General features: G+C 41.5%; 1 protein-coding gene across 6 annotated transcripts in view; it reads right to left on the reverse strand.

Annotated features, from left to right (window-relative positions):
• Nucleotides 1-21768, reverse strand: part of zbtb37 (zinc finger and BTB domain containing 37) — an 80451-nt gene that overhangs the window by 28826 nt on the left and 29857 nt on the right. For 4 of the 6 annotated variants that reach the window (XM_073063735.1, XM_073063736.1, XM_073063734.1 and 1 more), the window contains one exon: nucleotides 900-1334. The exons of the other annotated variants lie outside the window; for them this stretch is intronic. In XM_073063735.1, coding sequence (XP_072919836.1) covers nucleotides 900-1334 — 435 coding nt within the window. The remainder of the gene's footprint in view (nucleotides 1-899; nucleotides 1335-21768) is intronic. 6 annotated transcript variants of the gene reach the window in all.

The raw sequence follows: 21768 nt of genomic DNA on the forward strand, positions 1-21768 counted from the left end.
GGAGGCATTTTAGGTAGATAATATACTATGATAGACTTTCATTCCTGAATAGGATCTCTCATGTTAAAAGACAAATACAATATGAGAAACACTACACACACAAATCCACTCAACTGTAAATCTACTGTCAAACAAGGGCCCCGCATTCTCTTGGAGTATCCCCATTTCTTTTAAGCACTATCTATGGATTAAACCACATTTGTTAGTCGTTTATAGAAATGTACAGAACCACAGGGTTTTCCATTTGCCACACAGATCACCTCACATTGAGGAATTAACTAAGATGTTCCACTCCAGACCCATTGCCACTCTGCCATGATTTTTAATCCCCAATCTGCACAAATAGTCACATATTTCCTGAAAACCTTGATATTTTTTATGTTGTCCTTTCTAGACAGTGACAGCTCTGAATAAATCACTTCAACAGTTTCAAAGATACAGCTCTGGATCTACCCAGGACTTATTGAGGAAAGAGCTCAGGAGGGGCCTCCAACTGTTCGCTAACTACCCTAAGAGTGATCCATAGAGCAAAATACCCTTTATTGGATCTGGTCATTCAATATTAACTACTCATTCTACTAATATCCAGGGTACTTTCTCCCCACCACTCCTCTTTATACACCCAACAATCCCTTTCTTGATTCTTTTATAAGGCAGGGAAATGTCAAGATACTGAAAAGGTAATGGTTGATAGTGAATTTCAGCAACCCTGCAACTGGGAGGCTTCATGTTCCTTTCCCAAAGAAAAAAAAACCCTTGGTATAAATAGTTCTAAATCCAAATGAAATCGTCCATTCTAAAGAAAAACAGTGTCCCAGAGTCTCTCACACAGACATCCTCCCCCAGTGCAGTCAGTCAGGCCCTGTAGTTGAGATGGAAGTGTGAATTAGTTCACCCACTGCTTTTGGCTGGTCCTGAAGTGGCGACTGTTGTCCATTCTGTCCCTTGGAAGTGGTCTCTGGTGAGATACTGTGCAGCCCTTCCAGTAACGTACAACCAGGATGGTTCTTTTTGAAGTGCTGGTTTAAAATGGCCTGGAAAGGGAAGCTCTTGCCACACACATGGCAGTGGAAGGGCTTATTCCCAGTGTGCTTGCGTATGTGATATTCCAACTGGTCTTTGCGGGTGTACTTTTTCCCACAGATCCGGCACACAAAAGGCGTTATGCCCATATGCAACCGCATGTGGCGGTCCAGACTCCCCTTCTGGTTAAAAGACTTGCCGCAGTATAGGCACGTTAGTCGAGGATTGTAACGGTACCAGCGCTCAGCCACTTCTTGGTCCCGGAGATACTCTTCATAGCCAGTGGCACCAAAAATTGGGATGTCACCAGTCTAGAAGAGAACACAGCGTCAATTCAGAAGGTGCAAATGGTGCAGTATCTATGAGGGAATGGCTAATCAAACAGTTCAGATGTCACCCAGCATAATGTTATTGATTCTTTTGACATAATTGCAGTTATAATGTAGGGAATGCAGTCAATGTCCTCACAGAGAAGTATAATATGTTACAATGACACTTCCTAAAGCACATTCATGATTGAACATTAGAGAGTTTTAATTAGTTAATAAGTTAGCTCTTCAAAGCTTATTTTCCTTTCTACAAGTCAGAGAATGTTTCAGAATGTTATAGACTCTGCGGAATTGCCAATGAAACCATTGATAGCAGCTCTGGGAAAATGTGCCTATTGATGAAAATATAACAGTAAAATCAGTGGAGAAAGTTCATTAATATTCCAGTTATGCTGATATACCAGGCAATGCAGAAACACTTAGTAGTTGTGGAGAAAGAATAATCAGCAAGTAGGTTTTGGAAGAGATGCTTGTATGGTCAGCTAACATTATACCTTTAGGAACCTCAATTCCCCTGGCTAAAGTCATGTTTATTTTTTAACTGCACACACAAATTACTATTCAACAGTAAATCTGTAACACCAAACATTCAGAAACTTTGGAATCAAGTACATGCAGTAATACACACACACATTTACTGCTTCTATATTGCAGCAGCTTTCTGTAAATCTTTGTCAAGAGTGACATCCAACTAAATGTCACAGGGTGGTTTGTTGTTCCTTGATCCTGCCTCTCCATCATCAGGGCAATGCCCAAACTTCAGTAATACTAGGTACATTGCCACAACTACACTTCACTACCATCCGACCTTCACAATTTCCCTACTCATACATTAACCCTCATTCAACACTGTCCCTATGCGAAAGGCAATACTGTATTCTTTGCTAATGACCGATTCTGCCAGTGGACTCTGTGCTAATACAGGGTTGTGAATAAAGATGCCAGTGGAATTTGCATCTTCATTTTTAGCACGCCCATGGTAATTCAGTTCCCAATCAAGTCAAGTTGTTTATTATGGGCACATAACCTTTGACAGTGGAAAATTTACTTATTACTTAAGGAATCAGCATGGTAACAAGCCCTTCCAGTCCAATGAGCCCGCACTGTCCAATTACACACATTTGACCTACTAACCCGTACATCTTTGGAATGTGGCAGGAAACCAGAGCACCCAGAGGCGACCCACATGGTCACAGAGAGAACATTCAAATTCCTCACAGACTGCAATGGAACTGAACACAGGCTGCTGACACTATAACAGTGTAATGCTAACCACTATGCTACTGTTCCACCCCACCATTAAAGCCAAAATAACTGTTCAGATTTATACACAAGCAAAACATGCAGAAGTAACCTTATAGTGTAAAAGTTTCCCACTGCCTTTAAGATTCTGAAGATGGAGTTTTTTGTAATAAAAAAGTTGTAATACTATTATGTTTTAAAAATTGATTCACTGAATGAAGGGGTGTTACTATCAAGGCCAACATTCCCTGCCCACCTCCAATTGCCCTTGAACACCACTTGGAGGACAAACAGGCCAGCACACAGATTAAACATACCAAATGACCTGCCTTAAAGAGCATGCACAATACAGTGGTTTTTGTTCGCATTTAACTTTGTGCTCCAGAATTATTCAATCAATAAATTCAATTTCCTATTTGCTTAAATGGGATCCATATTATATGTCCAAATTTGCTGAATTACTGTGTGACATTCTTCATCTACACCTCAGTCTTGCATTGGAACTAAGAAAATGCACAAACTTATTTTCACAAAAATGGGTCAACTGATTCATTAAACAGCGTCAAAAACAGAAAAGGTATCAGATTGCATCAATTGAGCACTCTACGAGGTGACCTACAACATTTATGTCACCCCAAATGCTTTCAGTTAAAATACTGTTGTCATGGTCACTATATATCAGTTAACTACAGCATGTTCTAAATAACATCTCCTAAACATCACTAAAATGCCCTCACCCATTCAGCCCCTTCAAGGGATTTCTGTACTTTATCTAGACAAGTGGACCCACATATCTCGCCCTTGGGCATGGTGGGAATTTCTTAGGGGGTGATAAAGTCAAAGGGGTGATGGTAGTGGGGTCACTTGGTAGCAAGGGGTGCAGCTGATGGATTACAGGCTTAATTTTAAAAATGAATTACTTTGAATCAATTAAACACATGCGCAATGTTTCCATTGAACACCTGGGCACAGCAGTAATTTTTTCTTTGGAGAGATTAAATTGAGCCACAGCAACAACATGATGCGGCAATGAGCAACAAATTGGTCGACCAAAGTTGTGTGCAGCAGCAGAAGCTGGACTGATTGGTGTTACCGTAACCAGGGAAGTTGATGATGTATGTGGACAGGAGGGAGAGACATGATAAGAGGAGTGAACACAGGGAAGGGCAGTAGTCACATACTAAAGATTTTTTTGTCATTAAAAAGTCATCGTAGAGGGACAGGTAATTGTGGAGAGGGTTTAACAGTTATGGATCCTGGAGTGAGGGGCTGTGGTGCTGTATTAAAGTACAACATTGGCCATCGCAACCTTTTCCCAATTTCCAACCTGAGTTAGAAAGAAAGAAAGAATACCAGATGTGATCTTCAAGTATACTATGCCCACCTGGGTGATCTACATAAAGACACGTTAGAGAGATTTCAGGATCTTCTCTCGATCCAAATTCTAGATTAGGTAATAACTAAGTTCCTGAACATTTGTAATGAGAAATTAACAGGAGGGATGGAGAAAGAACTGACCTCTCTACAAAATAACTTCGACCAAAAGTCAAGGTTCAAGGTTGCAGAAAGAACTCTCTGAACGCTGTCAGCCCTGTCAGTCAGTGTGGAAAATGGTCACAATGTTCTTTATTGCCTTTCTACAACATATTTGGTGGAGTGCAATTTCAGTGCAGTTGGCCAACTTCTTTCAAAACAACGAAACAGACAGAAAATTACTGATTATGGGGATCTGAAACTCCTTCTGAGTGACATTAAACCTGATGCTGAGAAGCTGATATCACTGCACCAAGCTCGTCCATCTCATTGAAAGGTTGGACACTCTAAAATTGTTGATGAAAATTGTTTTTATTGTAATTAAAGAAATAATTTTATTTGAAACTTTAAATAAATCTGAGTATTTCTTGCAATTACTGTCACTGCTTTGAATTTGCAGTTCCTATTTTCTTCTGTTGTGCATCGAAAATCAAAATTCTTTATAGTTTTAATATAATGGCTAGAATGGGAGAGAGGGGCACTGAGGATGTGGTTTGGGAGCAAAGGGGGTGGTAACACAAAACATTTTGGGAACCACTGACCTATACTGACACATAAACACCGTATTGCAGAAAGTGTTGTTTATTGATAAGATGCCAAACCAAGACTTTGTAATCTCCCTCACGCTATATCCAAGTATATGCCATAGTTGTTTCAGTCCATCCCTCCACCAACAGCACCAAAATATAGACCCGAATACACAAGAAAATAAGAGCAGAGATAGGACACTCAGCTCCTCAAACCTGCCTCACCATTATTCAATATGATCATTCTTGATCTATGCTGGTCTCAATTCCTCTCCTGTGCCAGTTCTCCATAAACCTCAATTCTTTGAGCTTTCAAATATCTATCCATCTCCTCCTTAAATATATCTAATGATCTGGCTATCACTAGTCTTATGGGCAGAGACAGCCAGAGATTCGCTACCAACAGAGAAGAACTTTCTACTCACCTCTCTTCTAAGTAACTGGCTCCGTTTTTTTTTAGCAAATAAACCAATTATTCCACTTCCTGTTCATGTGCCTTTACTCTGTCTAAATTGACTGTCTGCTTTTTTTGCTTTGTTCCAGAAACTGTGGGGTTAATTGTGTTGACTGATGCTCAGCTGTTAGCTGTTTCAGTCTCAGGAAGTCATGGCCAAACAAGCAAGTCTAGCTGATGAAGCTCAGATGCAGCAGTGTTAGAGGACAATCACTGGTTCTGCGCACTTGATACACTACATTTAACTTATTGTAATGTTTTTGTTAGCATTTTAAGAAGTTTTTGATTATTTTTAAAGGATTCAAATCCATTTGAATAGTTTTTAAATACCTTCCACTATCAGGGTACAGAAGGCCTCAGAAAGTGATGCTCAAGACTAAGACCACTCAAAGTTCCTTCTGCCTTGCCTGACTAGCTCATCTGGGTTGGAGAGAGGATTTAGTAGGCCAGGACCTCACACAGCCAGTTCCTGATATCCTGGCCCAGTAGTAATTGTAGCTAACATAGGGCAGAAAGAGATCAGCAGGTCCACTCAACCCATGCAGTCATTATATAGTCTACTTCAAACACCGGCCTCTCTGGGTTAGGGAAGTGTAAAGAGGAAAGCTCAGAAAACAACATCAATGTTTTATCAACTCACAAGCAAACACACACAAGAACACAAAAAGCCATCAAGTGCAGGAAATCCCAGGTCCTTCTAAAAGGTATGCAGTAAATCCTCCCACACATTTGGGGTACTTATTTCTGAAGGCAGCAATTCAAAAAGTCACCCCAGTGCACAGCCAAACTTGATATTCCCTTATCCTGTACTGTTGTGCCCGCATTCACCTCAAATAAGCAATCTACTCATGTAGAATTGATTTGAAAAAACTCAGTTTTGTCTTCTCATGAACAAGAGAAAGCCTGCAGATGCTGGAAATCCAAGCAACACCGACAAAATGCTAGAAGAACTCAGCAAGCTAGGCAGCATCTATGGAAAAGAGTAGAGTTGACATTTTGGACCGAGATCCTTCATCAGGACTGGAAAAAAAGATAAGTCAAAGTAAGACAGTGGGGAGAGGGGAGGATGCACTCACATCGACTGTGATGAAATGCTTTGAGAGGTTGGTTATGACTAGACTGAACTCCTGTCTCAGCCAGGACTTGGACCCATTACAATTTGCCTGTCCCCACAATAGGTCAACGGCAGATGCAATCTCAATGGCTCTCCACACGGCTTTAGACCACCTAGACAACACAAACACCTATGTCAGGATGCTGTTCATCGACTATAGCTCAGCATTTAATACCATCATTCCCACAATCGTGATTGAGAAGTTGCAGAACCTGGGCCTCTGTACCTCCCTCTGCAATTGGATCCTCGACTTCCTAACCTGACGACCACAGTCTGTGCGGATTGGTGATAACATATCCGCCTCACTGACGATCAACACTGGCGCATCTCAGCGGTGTGTGCTTAGCCCGCTGCTCTACTCTCTCTATACCCATGACTGTGTGGATAGGCATAGCTCAAATAACATCTATAAATTTGCTGACGATACAACCATTGTTGGTAGAATCTCAAGTGGTGACGAGAGGGCGTACAGGAGTGAGATATGCCAACTAGTAGAGCAGTGCCACAGCAACAACCTGGCACTCAACGCCAGTAAGACGAAAGAGCTGATTATGGACTTCAGGAAGGGTAGGACAAAGCAACACATACCAAACCTCATAGAGGGATCAGAAGTGGAGAGAGTGAGCAGCTTCAAGTTCCTTGTGTCAAGATCTCTGAGGAACCAACCTGGTCCCAACGTATCGACGTAGTTATAAAGAAGGCAAGACAGTGGCTATACTTCATTAGGAGTTTGAAGAGATTTGTCATGCCAACAAATACACTCAAAAACTTCTATTGTTTTACCATGGAGAGCATTCTGACAGGCTGCATCTCTGCCTAGTATGGAGGGGAATCTGCACAGAAGCTGCAGAAGGTTGTAAATCTAGTCAGCTCCATCTTGGGACAGCATCTATTATTAAGGACCTGCAGCACCCAGGGCATGCCCCTTTCTCACTATTACCATCAGGTAGGAGATACAGAAGCCTGAAGGCACACATTCAGCGATTCAGGAACAGCTTCTTCCCCTCTGCCATCCGATTCCTAAATGGATATTGAAGCTTTGGATACTATCTCGCTTTTTAAAAAAAAATACAGTATTTCTGTTTTTGCACATTAAAAAAAAATCTATTCAATATATGTAATTGATTTACTTGTTTATTTATTATTATTATTTTTTCTCTCTCTGCTGGATTATATATTGCATTGAACTGCTGCTGCTAAGTTAACAAATTTCATGTCACATGACGGTGATGAACAACCTGATTCGGATTCTGAGCACCTTGTGGTTCTTCCTCCCCTCCCCCCACTTTCTTACTCTAACTCATCTTTTTTCCCCAGTCCTGATGAAGGGTCACATCCCTAAGCGTCAACTCTACTCTTTTCCCTAGATGCTGCCTGGCCTGCTGAGCTCCCCTAGCACTTTGTGTATGTTGCTTTGTCCTCTTATGGTTTGTTTGAAACAAAAAATTCAGCCCCAAGTCCATTCTAATGGCAAATATCCAGAAACTTGGTATCAAGCAGGTAAGCTCTCTGCCACACATCACATGAAGATAGCAATTGCTGAAGTGTTTGAAAATGCTTTGAAATTATGAGACGATACAAATGTAAATCATTTTAAAATGGAGACACAAAGACACAAGTGATCACAGATGCTAGAATCTGGACCAATCAGAAATCTGGTGGAGGAACTCAGTGGGTTGAGCAACATCTGTGAGGAGGAAGGAATTGTTAATGTTTGAGGTTGAACCCTGTATCAGGATCTGAAATGTCAATAATTTCATTCCACTCTCATATACAGCCTGGCCTGCTGAGTCTCATTTCAAAATGTATTCTGTACATTTACTTCATGGCTTTCACCATCTCATGCAGTCCTAATACAAGTCAGCCCTATAACAATTCATTAAGTGTAGTCACCACTGTAGTGTAGCAGTTAGAGCAAGCTCATACAAACTCAACTGTGATAATGTGTCAATGTGATTTAGTTCAGGGTCTCTGCTACTACAACTATGGCAGCCAATAAATGTCAATGTTTAAAGGAGGATTCAAAGCAGTCTAGGATTCAAAACAGCAAAAGAAATCATTTAAACAGCACACCACAACAGTCTATCAATACAAGTCTTTGTAAATGGAACAAGTCTGAAACTACAGCAGTCACCCAGTAAAACATTAAATGGAGAATAATTACGTTAATAAAATCAATTCCTTTCTGCAGTGCTATCACCAGGTGTGCCTGAAGGAGGAAATAAGCAATCATATTCTTTTTGGCTGAGAGTAGTGGTGTCACTACACAGCTGTAAGGTTGGTTGAGGGATAAAAAATTGGTCTGGACAGTGTGGAAAGTTTTCCTGCTCTTCTTCAGGTAATATGATTGGATCTTTTACTTCCACCAAGAGGTTAAACAGGATCTTAATTTATCATCAGAAAGACAGCACTTGCTGCACTGAAGTGTCAAATGAAATTATGTGCTCAAATCCTTGGAATGTGATTTGAACCCACAACTGTAGAGAGTTGCTACTGAGACACAGGTGAAAGCTAAAGGAGGTAACATTATATCTTCTACATTCCTCAGAGTCAATGTTAAACTTGTGCCATGTAACTCTTCTATCTGAAACCTATAAACTCAACATCAAAAGTGTCCAATGTTGTCCATTCTGTTAGTTGACATCACCTACTGATAATTGAATGTTTTACTGGATTGGCAAATTCTTTGTTATTAAAACGTGGGATGAAAAATGCTAAGTAGTTTGGAAATGTTCATTTTAGCTTAAGTTTTAAACTCTATTGCCCAATTTGGCAGCTCTTGGCAATATGTCCTTTCAAGTTCTGTACCTTCTGCATAGAATGAAAGAACTGCAAGTAAATGGACATATAGGTCCAGGTGCCATTTGAATCCGTCACCAAGATAATTACAGTTTGAAAAGAAACCACAAATACAGCAAAACAGAAATCCTGCAACAAATATAAAGGAAACAGAATTAAACCCCAAAGAGTTCAATATCAGATTGGTCTTAGATGCCCGGTGGGAACTACAGTTGAAGTCAGAATTTACATACACTTAGGTTGAAATCATTAAAACTCATTGTTTAACCACTCCACAGATTTCATATTAGCAAACTACAGTTTTGGCAAGACATTGAGAACATCTACTTTGTGCATGACACGAGTAATTTTTCCAACAATTGTTTACAGACAGATTATTTCACTTTTAATTGACCATATCACAATTCCAGAGGGTCAGAAGTTTACAAACAAAATCAATCAGCCAAGAGCTCAGAAAAAAAAAATTGTGGACCTCCACAAGTCTGGTTCATCCTTGGGAGCAATTTCCAAACACCCGAAGGTACCATGTTCAACTGTACAAACAACAGTACGCAAGTATAAACACCATGGGACCACGCAGCCATCATACTGCTCAGGAAGGAGACGCATTCTGTCTCCTAGAGATGAATGCACTTTGGCGTGAGAAGTGCAAATCAATCACAGAACAACAGCAAAGGACCTTGTGAAGATACTGGAGGAAACAGATACTGTGGTATCTATATCCACAGTAAAACGAGACCTATATTGAAATAACCTGAAAGGCTGCTCAGCAAGGAAGAAGCCACTGCTCAAAAACAGCCATTAAAAAGCCAGACTACAGTTTGCAAGTGCACATGGAGACAAAGATCTTGTTTTGGAGAAATGTCCTCTGGTCTGATGAAGCAAAATGTTTGGCCATAATGATCATCATTAAGTTTGGAGGAAAAAAGTTGAGGCTTGCAAGCCGAAGAACACCATTCCAACCGTGAAGCATCATGTTGTGGGGGTGCTTTGCTGCAGGAAGGACTAGTGCACTTCACAAAATAGATGGCATCATGAGGAAGGAAAATTATGTGGATATATTGCAGCAACATCTCAAGACATCAGCCAGGAAGTTAAAGCTCGGTCGCAAATGGGTCTTCCAAATGGACTATGACCTCAAGCAAACCTCCAAAATTGCTTAAGGACAACAAAGTCAAGGAATTGGAGTGGCCATCACAAAGCCCTGACCTCAATCCCAAAGAAAATTTGTGGGCAGAACCGAAAAAGTGTGTGCGAGCAAGGAGGCCTACAAATCTGACTCAGTTACACCAGTTCTGTCTGGAGGAATAGAACAAAATTCCAGCAACTTATTGTGAGAAGCTTGTGGAAGGCTTGTGAAAGAAATAAAAGCTGAAATAAATCATTCTCTCTACTATTATTCTGACATTTCACATTCTTAAAATAGTGATCCTACCTGACCTAAAACTGGAAGCTGAGAGCTGTGGAAGCTACTACACTCAATAAATTCAAAACGGAGATAGACATTTGCCTGGATAAAAATGGCATTAGGGGATACGGTGAGCGAGCAGGTAAGTGAACATGAGGCTAGGTTTAGATCAGCCATGTGATCTCCTGGACCAGTTTTCGATAGCCTGGATGGGTCGGAGAGGAATTTTCCAGATTTTTTCTCCTCAATTGGCAACTCGATTTTTTTCCCCCGGGTGATCACATGGGTTTGGGCGGGATGAATAATAAAATAAAATGGGCGGCATGGTGCCCTGTTGGTTGGCACTGTTGCCTTGTGGGATTCGGTGAAAACTAGAGTTAAGATTGGATCAGCCATGATCTTGTTGAATGGCGGAGCAGGCTTGAGGGGCCGATTGGCCTACTCCTGCTCCTATCTCTTATGTTCTTATGGAAATGTTTTCTAAGATTAAATGTCAGGAATTGTGGAAAACTGAGTTTAAATGTATTTGGCTCAGGTGTATGTAAACTTCTGACTTCAACTGTAATTGTAAAAACCTCATCTCAAAGAGGACCATAGTAATAGGGGACTCGATAGTCAGGGGTTCAGACAGGCAGTTCTGTGGAGGTGATCGGGAGTCCTGGATGGTAGTTTGCCTCCCTGGTGCCAGGGTTCGGGATGTTTCTGATCGCGTCCAAGATATCCTGAAGTGGGAGGGTGAGGAGCCAGAGGTCGTGGTACATGTAGGTACCAATGACATAGGTAGGAAAGGGGAAGAGGTCCTGAAACGAGAGTATAGGGAGTTAGGAAGGCAGTTAAGAAGAAGGACCGCAAAGGTAGTAATCTCGGAATTACTGCCTGTGCCACGCGACAGTGAGAGTAGGAATGGAATTAGGTGGAGGATGAATGCGTGGCTGAGGGATTGGAGCAGGGGGCAGGGATTCAAGTTTCTGGATCATTGGGACCTCTTCTGGGGCAGGCGTGACCTGTTCAAGAAGGACGGGTTACACTTGAATCCTGGGGGGACCAATATCCTAGCGGGGAGGTTTGCTAGGGCTACAGGGCAGACTTTAAACTAGTAAGATGGGGGGGGCGGGAATCAATTTGAGGAAACTATGGGAGAGGAGGTTAGTTCACCAGTAGAGCAAGTAAGTAGACAGTGTGTGAGGGAGGAAAGGCAGGTGATGGAGAAGGGATGCGCTCAGCCCGAAGATGTAGGGGAGAAGAAAGAAAAGGATAATAAATTTGAATGCATTGTTAGGGATGAAAAGAGAGGAGGAGGTGGAGAGTATCTGAAATGTATCTATTTTAATGCTAGGAGCATTGTAAGAAAGGTGGATGAGCTTAAAAGCGTGGATTGATACCTGGAATTATGATGTTATAGCTATTAGTGAAACATGGTTGCAGGAAGGGTGTGATTGGCAACTAAATATTCCTGGACTTAGTTGCTTCAGGTGTGATAGAGTAGGAGGGGCCAGAGGAGGAGGTGTTGCATTGCTTGTCCGAGAAAATCTTATGGCGGTGCTTTGGAAGGATAGATTAGAGAGCTCCTCTAGGGAGACTATTTGGGTGGAATTGAGGAATGGGAAAGGTGTAGTAACACTGATAGGAGTGTATTATAGGCCACCTAATGGGGAGCGTGAGTTGGAAGAGCAAATGTGTAAGGAGATAGCAGATATTTGTAGTAAACACAACGTGGTGATTGTTGGAGATTTTAATTTTCCACACATAGAATGGGAAGCTCATTCTGTAAAAGGGCTGGATGGTTTAGAGTTTGTGAAATGTGTGCAGGATAGTTTTTTGCAACAATACATAGAAGTACCGACTAGAGATGGGGCAGTGTTGGATCTCCTGTTAGGGAATGCGATAGGTCAGCTGACAGATGTATGTGTTGGGGAGCACTTCGGGTCCAGTGATCACAATAGCATTAGCTTCAATATAATTATGGAGAAGGACAGGACTGGACCTAGAGTTGAGATTTTTGATTGGAGAAAGGCTAACTTTGAGGAGATGCGAAGGGATTTAGAGAGAGTGGATTGGGTCAAGTTGTTTTATGGGAAGGATGTAATAGAGAAATGGAGGTCATTTAAGGGTGAAATTATGAGGGTACAGAATCTTTATGTTCCTGTTAGGTTGAAAGGAAAGGTTAAAGGTTTGAAAGCGCCATGGTTTTCAAGGGATATTAGAAACTTGGTTCGGAAAAAGAGGGATGTCTACAATAGATATAGGCAGCATGGAGTAAAGGAATTGCTCGAGGAATATAAAGAATGTAAAAGGAAACTTAAGAAAGAGATTAGAAAAGCTAAAAGAAGATACGAGTTTGGTTTGGCAAATAAGGTGAAAGTAAATCCGAAAGGTTTCTACAGTTATATTAAAAGCAAGAGGATAGTGAGGGATAAAATTGGTCCCTTAGAGCAGGGGTGTCAAACTCATTTTAGGTCACGGGCCGGATTGAGCAAATTGCAGCTTCATGCGGGCCGGATCAGTCGGACGCGAGCGAACGCAGCTTCGTTGCCTCTGTTTTTTCAGCCTGCTCTCATGTGTCTCAGTCTCTGCTATAACTACAAAGTGTTTCACTTTACAAATTCCGTTTCTTATGAAGAAGACTGCCGAGCAAGACTGTCGAATAAACACTAAAAACCCTGAAAATCTGGTATCTGAATAAACTCAGCATTAGCCATATCATACGCCATAGGCGCTTCGATTACTGGGGCCAGCTTTAATAGTAATTAGATATTATCTCGCGGGCTAAAGATAATTCCACCGCGGGCCGGATTTGGCCCGCGGGCCTTGAGTTTGACATATATGCCTTAGAGAATCAGGGTAGTCAGCTATGTGTGGAGCCGAGGGAGATGGGAGAGATTTTGAACAATTTCTTCTCTTCGGTATTCACTAAGGAGAAGGATATTGAATTGTGTAAGGTGTGGGAAACAAGTAAGGAAGTTATGGAACCTATGACAATTAAAGAGGTGGAAGTACTGGCGCTTTTAAGAAATTTAAAAGTGGATAAATCTCCGGGTCCTGACAGGATATTCCCCAGGACCTTGAGGGAAGTTTGTGTAGAGATGGCAGGAGCTCTGACGGAGATCTTTCAGATGTCATTAGAAACGGGGATTGTGCCGGAGGATTGGCATATTGCTCATGTGGTTCCATTGTTTAAAAAGGGTTCTAGAAGTAAGCCTAGCAATTATAGACCTGTCAGTTTGACATCAGTGGTGGGTAAATTAATGGAAAGTATTCTTAGAGATAATATTTATAATTATCTGGATAGACAGGATCTGATTAGGAGTAGCCAGCATGGATTTGTGCGTGGAAGGTCATGTTTGACAAACCTTATTGAATTTTTTGAAGAAGTTACAAGGAATGTTGACGAGGGTAAGGCAGTGGATGTAGTCTATATGGACTTCAGCAAGGCCTTTGACAAAGTTCCACATGGAAGGTTAGTTAAGAAAGTTCAGTCGTTAGGTATTAATGTTGGAGTAATAAAATGGATTCAACAGTGGCTAGATGGGAGATGCCAGAGAGTAGTGGTGGATAATTGTTTATCGGGATGGAGGCCGGTGACTAGCGGGGTGCCTCAGGGATCTGTTTTGGACCCAATGTTGTTCGTAATATACATAAATGATCTGGATGATGGGGTGGTAAATTGGATTAGTAAGTATGCCGATGATACTAAGGTAGGAGGTGTTGTGGATAATGAGGTGGGTTTTCAAAGCTTGCAGGGAAATTTATGCCGGTTAGAAGAATGGGCTGAACGTTGGCAGATGGAGTTTAATGCTGAGAAGTGTGAGGTTCTACATTTTGGCAGGAATAATCCAAATAGAACATACAGGGTAAATGGTAGGGCATTGAGGAATGCAGTGGAACAGAGAGATCTAGGAATAACAGTGCATAGTTCCCTGACGGTGGAGTCTCATGTAGATAGGGTGGTGAAGAAGGCTTTTGGAACGCTGGCCTTTATAAATCAGAGCATTGAGTACAGAAGTTGGGATGTAATGTTAAAATTGTACAAGGTATTGGTAAGGCCAAATCTGGAATATTGTGTACAGTTCTGGTCACCGAATTATAGGAAAGATATCAATAAATTAGAGAGAGTGCAGAGACAATTTACTAGGATGTTACCTGGGTTTCAGCACTTAAGTTACAGAGAAAGGTTGAACAAGTTACCGGGTAGGTCTCTATTCATTGGAGCGTAGAAGGTTGAGGGGGGATTTGATCGAGGTATTTAAAATGTTGAGAGGGATAGATAGAGTTGACGTGAATAGGCTGTTTCCATTGAGAGTAGGGGAGATTCAAACGAGAGGACATGATTTGAGAGTTAGGGGGCAAAAGTTTAAGGGAAACACGAGGGGGTATTTCTTTACTCAGAGAGTGATAGCTGTGTGGAATGAGCTTCCTGTAGAAGTAGTAGAGGCCAGTTCAGTTGTGTCATTTAAGGTAAAATTGGATAGGTATATGGACGGGAAAGGAGTGGAGGGTTATGGGCTGAGTGCGGGTAGGTGGGACTAGGTGAGATTAAGAGTTCGGCACGGACTAGGAGGGCCAAGATGGCCTGTTTCCGTGCTGTGATTGTTATATGGTTTATATGGTTATATGGTTCTGCCTTTCCAATACATACCCGTTTTCCCACTAGGGCTGAAGAATTCTTTTGAAGTTAGAATAAACTCTAGATTGTACATTTGGTTATTTGAACCTCTCAACTTCTGTATGGTTCACTTAGGTTTGTATTGAAGTTCAAAATTCAAAGTAAACTTATCAATGTGTATATACTGTATATGTCCCCATATATAACCCTGAGATTTATTTTCTTGCAGACATACTCAATAAATCTATACTATAATAACCATTACAAAATCAGTGACAGACTGTGCCAACTTGTGTGTTCAACCAGTGCGCAAAAGACAACAAATTGTGCAGACGAAAAGTAAGAAATAATAATAATAAGTAATAAATATAGAGTACATGAGATGAAGAGTCCTTGAAATTGAGTCCATTGGTTCTGGGAACATTTCAATGATGGGTCAGGTAAAGTTGAGTGAAATTATCCCCTTTGATTCAAGAGCCTGCTGGCTGATGGGTAGTAACTGCTCCTGAAACTGGTGGTCCGAGTCCCGAGGCTCCTGTACCCTCTTCCTGGCGGCAGCAGCGAGAAGAGGGTATGTTATGGGTGGTGGGGGTCCCTGATGATGGATGCTGTTTTCCTGCAACAACGTTTCATGTAGATGTGTTCTTTGGCAGGGAGGGCTTTACCCATGACCAATGGAGCCATATCAACTACTTTTTATAGGATTTTTTATTCGAGTGTTTTGGAGTTTCCATACCAGGCTGTGATGCAACCAGTCAATATACTCTCCACTACACATCTATAGAAATTTGTCAAAGTTTTAGATATCACACTGAATCCCCATAAACTCCTAAGGAAGTAGAGGTGCAGCCGTGCTTTCTTCACAATTGCATTTACGTGCTGGACCCAGAACAGATCTTTCATAAAAATAGCACCAAGGAATTTAAAGTTGCTGAATTTAGTTTTATTCAAAGGGATTAAAATTGCAAAATTTGGATTATTTTGTGTAATTCTGGTCACTGAATAACACTAAGGGTTTGGAAAGAGTGCAGAGGAGGTTCACTGGACTGTTGCCTGGATCGAAGTGTTTTAGCGAAAAAGAAAGGTTGTTCAACTTACATCATGTTTCTGGAGCATCAGAAGCTGAGGGATAAGACCGTAAGTCATAAGAGCAGAATTAGGCCATTCAACCTACAATGTCTGCTCCGCCATTCCATCATGGCTGATTTATTATCCCATTCAACTCGTTTCTCCTGCCTTCTCATCATAACCTTTGTCACTCTTACTAATCAAGAAGCTATCAACCTCCGCTTTGAGAATACTCAATGACTTAGCCTCCACAGTTTTTTGTGGCAATGAATTCCACAGATTCACCTCCCTCTGGTTAAATAAATTCCTCCACATTCTCTGTTGAAAACAGAAATCTTCTATTTTGAGGCTGTGCCATCTGGTCCTAGACTCCCCTCTCATCCTTTCCACATCCACTCTATCTAAGCTTTTCAACACTCCTCATACATTATCCTTTTCATTGCCGGAATCATTCTTGTGAATCAGCTCTGGACCCTCTCCAATGTCAGTGCATCCTTTCTTCGATTAAGATTAGATTTATGTAACTTATATTGCTCTCCTTCAGTTTTCTGTTTTTGTTTCTTTTGCCCATTGGTGGGTTAGGGCTCTGGGTGGGTGATATGTTGTTTTTGTGAGCGAGAGGGGTTGGGGATTTGGGATTGGATGTTCTTGTTGGTTTTTCTGTGTGGGCAGTCTGTTAGTTTTTATGTATGAGTGAGGGGGGTTGGTGGTTTGATGCTATTGTCACTGTTCTCTTCCGCGAGGGATGGGGTTGTGGGGTTTGATGTTATTGTCACTGATTTTTTTGTGAGGGAGGAGGTTAAGGATTTGATATTATTGTTGCTTTTTTTGGAGGGTGGGGGCTGGGGGTTTGGGGTTTGATGTTCCAGCCACCATTTTCTGTGTGGGCTATCTGTTAGCTTTTGTGCGAGGGAGGAGGTGGGGGGGGGGGGGGTGGGGGTTGGGGTTAGCAAAAGTTGTTTCTTTTTCCTTTTCATGTGGGGTGGGGGGTTGATGTCTTTTCTTTCTTTTTTCTGTATTTCATGGCTATCTGAAGAAGGCGAATATGAGAGTTGTACATGCATACTTTAACAATAAAATGAACCTCTGAGGGGGCCCGAAACTGCTAACAATACTCCAAGTGAAGCCTTACTAGTGCTTTATAAAGCATCAGCATTGTATCCTTGCTTTTCTATTCTAGTCCTCTTGAAATGAATGCTAACATTGCATTGACCTTCCTTACTGTTGACTCAACCTGCAAATTAAGCTTTACAGAATCCTGCATGAGGACTCCCAAGGCTCTTGGTATCTCTGATTTCTGAATTACCCTCCTGTTTAGAAAACAGTCTACAAAAATAGTCCCAGAGGAATGGAAGATTGCAAATGCCATTCCACTCTTTAAGAAGGGAGGATTGTAAAAGAAAGGAAATTGTAGGCCAATTAGCCTAATATCAGTAGTTGGGAATGTGTTGGAGTCTATTATTAAGGGTGAGGTTTCGGAGTACTTGGAGACTAATGATAAAATAAGTCAGTCAGCATGGTTTCTGTGAAGGGAAATTTTGCCTGACAAATCTGTTAAGAGTTCTTCGAGGAAGTAACAAGCAGGGTGGACAAAGGAGAGGCAGTGGATGTCATTTACTTGGATTTTTAGAAAGCATTTGATAAAATGCCACACATAAGGTTGCTTAACAAGATAAAATCCTATGGCATTACAGGAAAGATACTGGCATGGATAGAGGAATAACTGACAGGCAGGAGGCAGCGAATGGGAATAAAAGGGGCCTTTTCTGGTTGGCTGTCAGTGACTAGTGGTGTTCCTCAGGGATCAGTATTAGGACCGCTACTTTTCTCACTGTTTGCCAATGATTTGAATAATGGAATCGATGGATTTGTGGCAAAGTGTGCAGATGATACAGACAGGTGGGGAGAGGGTAAGTAATGCTGAGGAAGCAATACAATTGCAGCAGGACTTAGACAAATTGGAAGAAAGGGCAAAAAAGTGGCAGATGGAATATAGTGTTGGGAAATGTATGATAATTCATTTTGGTAAAATGAATTATGTGTACTGAGAAGAACTTAAAAGTATCAATGGTGCCTAACCACCACTCCTTTGCTTGCATCTTCGAAAACTGCTCTATTTCCATCTTTAATGTCCCTATTTTCCCCTTTCAGGGTTCTTTTGAAGACCCTGACCTGGAGTTACACGCTGACTATGGTTCTTTGTGGGAATGGGACCCCCTCTGTGGCTTTCACAACTGGCCGTTGTTCAGTACACCAAGAGCGCAGCCTAACATCTTCGCTCGCCTTTGGAGATCCAAGTTTTCATGGCTCTGGAGACAGGGGGATAGGAAGTCCGTGTCCAGGCAGGAGATCGGTGTGTCGTGGGAGATGGAAGATCTAAGGCTGAGTGCCCAGGGACATGAAATCTTTGGGCACTGAACTCAGAAAAAGTGACGCAACGGACTTTTAGAGCAGCAGGCTAAGTACACATCTCTGAGGTGCGCCAGTATCGATTGTCAGCAAGATCGAGATGCATTTCCAATCCGCACAGGTTGTGGTCTTTTGGTTAGGATGTCATGGATCCAGTTGAAAAGGGTGGTTCAGAGGCCCAGGTTCTGGAGCATTTTGATCAGAACTGTAGGAACGATTGTATTAAACACTGAGCTGTAATAAACAGCATCTTGAGATAGGTATTTGTATTGTCCAAGCGATCCAAGGCCACGTGAAGAGCCAAGCAGATTGCATCCACCATAGACCTATTGTGAATGTTTGGCAAATTGCAGTGGTCCAGGTCCTTGCTGAGACAGGAGTTAATTGTAACCATAACCAACCTCTCAAAAAGCACTTTGTCACTGTAGCTTTGAGTGTTACTGGACGACAGTCATTAAGGCAGCTCATCCTGCTCTTCTTGGGCACTGGTATAATTGTTGCACTTTTGAAGCAGGTGGGAACTTCCAACTGTAGCAATAAGTTTGAAAATATGTAGCATGGAGCCGAAAGAGATGAGAGAGACCTTAAATCAACTTTTTGCATCTGTATTTACTCAGAAGATGGACAGGAACTATAGAACTGAAGCAAAGCAGCAGTGAAGCCATGGACCACATACAGATGACGCAGGAAGTTCTTGTTGTCTTGGTCTAGGTGCAAGTTAGGGACTGGACAGATTAATAGCTTGGCATGGACTAAATGGTCCAAAGAGCTTGTTTCTGTGCTATAGTGCTCTCTGACTCTATTTTACAAAAAACTGCATCCTCTCCAGTATCATCACTGCAGCAGCCTCTGCTTCTACCCCCACACCTCCTTCATTAACTTTGTACTTCTATACACTTACAATCTTACCTCTTCCCTCTGAGTCATGTTATAGAGTTTGATCTGAAAGAGTAACATATACCTTTTGCCTCCACAGCATTCAGGATTTTGATTAATACCTTTGTCAAAGACAGGTCCTCCCTAACCAATCTAAGCTATTGACAACAGCTGTGTAGTAAATGTGCTTTAAATGTACTTCAGTAAGGCCGCTGACAAGGTCCCACTTGGGAGATTCATCAAAAGTTTAGGGTTCCATGGGATCTAACTTCTGTCCACGTTAGTAAATTGGATTCAAAATTGACTCAGTAATAGGAGACAGTGATGATGGTAGAGGGCTTGTTTTTGTGACTGGGTATACGTGACAAATGGTATTTCACAAAGATAATTGCTTGGGTCCTTATTTGTAATATACCTGAATGACTTGGATGTGGACATAGGAGACAACACCAGTCTTCACAGATGAAATGAAGATTGGTGGATTGGTTAACAGTGCAGAGGGTAGGGTGATATTTATGTGTTGGTGAAATGGACTGAGAAATGGCAGATGGAGTTTAATTCTGATAAATGCAGCCTGGGAGCACCTAAGAGGCCAAAAGTCATAAAGTTAATGATGAAACATTCTTTTCAACATTTTAATCAAGATCTATTTTTGTTTTATACAATTTTAGAGTGAAAAAAAGGAAAGGAGCACCATGCAAAAGTTTGGGCACCCCAAGAGATTTGAGCGCTCAAATAACTTTTACCGAGGTCTCAGACCTTAATTAGCTTGTTAGGGCTACGGCTTGTTCACAATCATCATTAGGAAAGGCCAGATGATGCAAATTTCAAAGCTTTATAAATACCCTGACTCCTCAAACCTTGTCCCAATAATCAGCAGCTGCCTAGCACGCTGAAAATTAAAATACACTGTAAATGATACCCACAAAGCAGGAGAAGACTATTAGAAGATAGCTAAGCGTTTTCAGGTAGCCATTTCCTCAGTTCATAATGTAATTAAGAAATGGCAGTTAACAGGAACAGTGGAGGTCAAGTTGAGGTCTGGAAGACCAAGAAAACTTTGCCAGAGAACTGCTCGTAGGATTGCTAGAAAGGCAAATCAAAACCCCTGTTTGACTGCAAAAGACCTTCAAGAAGATTTAGCAGACTCTGGAGTGGTGGTGCACTGTTCCACTGTGCAGTGACACCTGCACAAATATGACCTTCATTGAAGAGTCATCAGAAGAAAACCTTTCCTGCGTCCTCACCACAAAATTCAGTGTCAGAAGTTTGCAAAGGAACTTCTAAATAAGCATGATGCATTTTGGAAACAAGTCCTGTGGACCGATGAAGTTAAAATAGAACTTTTTTGCTTCAATGAGCTTAGGTATATTTGGAGAAAAAAGGTGCAGAATTTCATGAAAAGAACACCTCTCCAATTGTTAAGCATGAAGGTGGATCGATCATGCTTTAGGCTTGTATTGCAGCCAGTGGCATGGGGAACATTTCACTGGTAGAGGGAAGAATGAATTTAATTAAATATCAGCAAATTCTGGAAGCAAATATCATACCGTCTGTAAAATAGCTGAAGATGAAAAGAGGATGGCTTCTACAACAGGATAATGATCCTAAAAACACCTCAAAAACCACAATGGACTACCTCAAGAGGCGCAAGCTGATGGTTTTGCCATGGCCCTCACATCCCCCAACCTAAGCATCATCGAAAATCTGTGGATAGACCTCAAAAGAGCAGTGCATGCAAGACAGCCCAAGAATCTCACAGAACTAGAAGCCTTTTGCAAGGAAGAATTGGCAAAAATCCCCCAAACAAGAATTGGAAGACTCATAGCTAGCTACAGAAAGCTGTGATACTTGCCAAAGGGGGTGTTACGAAGTACTAACCATGCAGGGTGCCCAAACTTTTGCCCAATCCTTTTTTGTATTTTGAAACTTTAAAAGATGGAAATAAAAAAGTACTCTTGCTTAAAATATTAAAGAAATGTGTCATCTGTAACTTTATGCCTTTTGGAAATCAGGTCATCTTTTACTCGCTTAGCTATTCACAGTAACAGAAATTTTGACCAGGGGTGGCCAAGCTTTTGCACGCCACTGTACACGTGATTAAGAAGGCACGTGGGATATGATTCTATTTAGTCTGGGCAGCAAATACAAGAGGTGACTCCAAACTTATAAAACATTGGTCAGACCTCAACTGAAGCACAGCATGCAGTGCTAATCCCATAGTGTAGGAAGAATGTGAAGGTACAGGAGAAGATGCAGAGGTTCACTGGGTTGCCGGGGATGGATTGTTTCAGTTATGACAAGAGGCTGGGTCTGTTTTCCTTGGAGTCAATGAAGTTAAGAGGATATGTGATTGAGGTTTTGCAAAATAATGAGGGGTATA

This window comes from Hemitrygon akajei, chromosome 12 (genome assembly GCF_048418815.1).
Source record: "Hemitrygon akajei chromosome 12, sHemAka1.3, whole genome shotgun sequence".
Classification (NCBI taxonomy): domain Eukaryota; kingdom Metazoa; phylum Chordata; class Chondrichthyes; order Myliobatiformes; family Dasyatidae; genus Hemitrygon; species Hemitrygon akajei.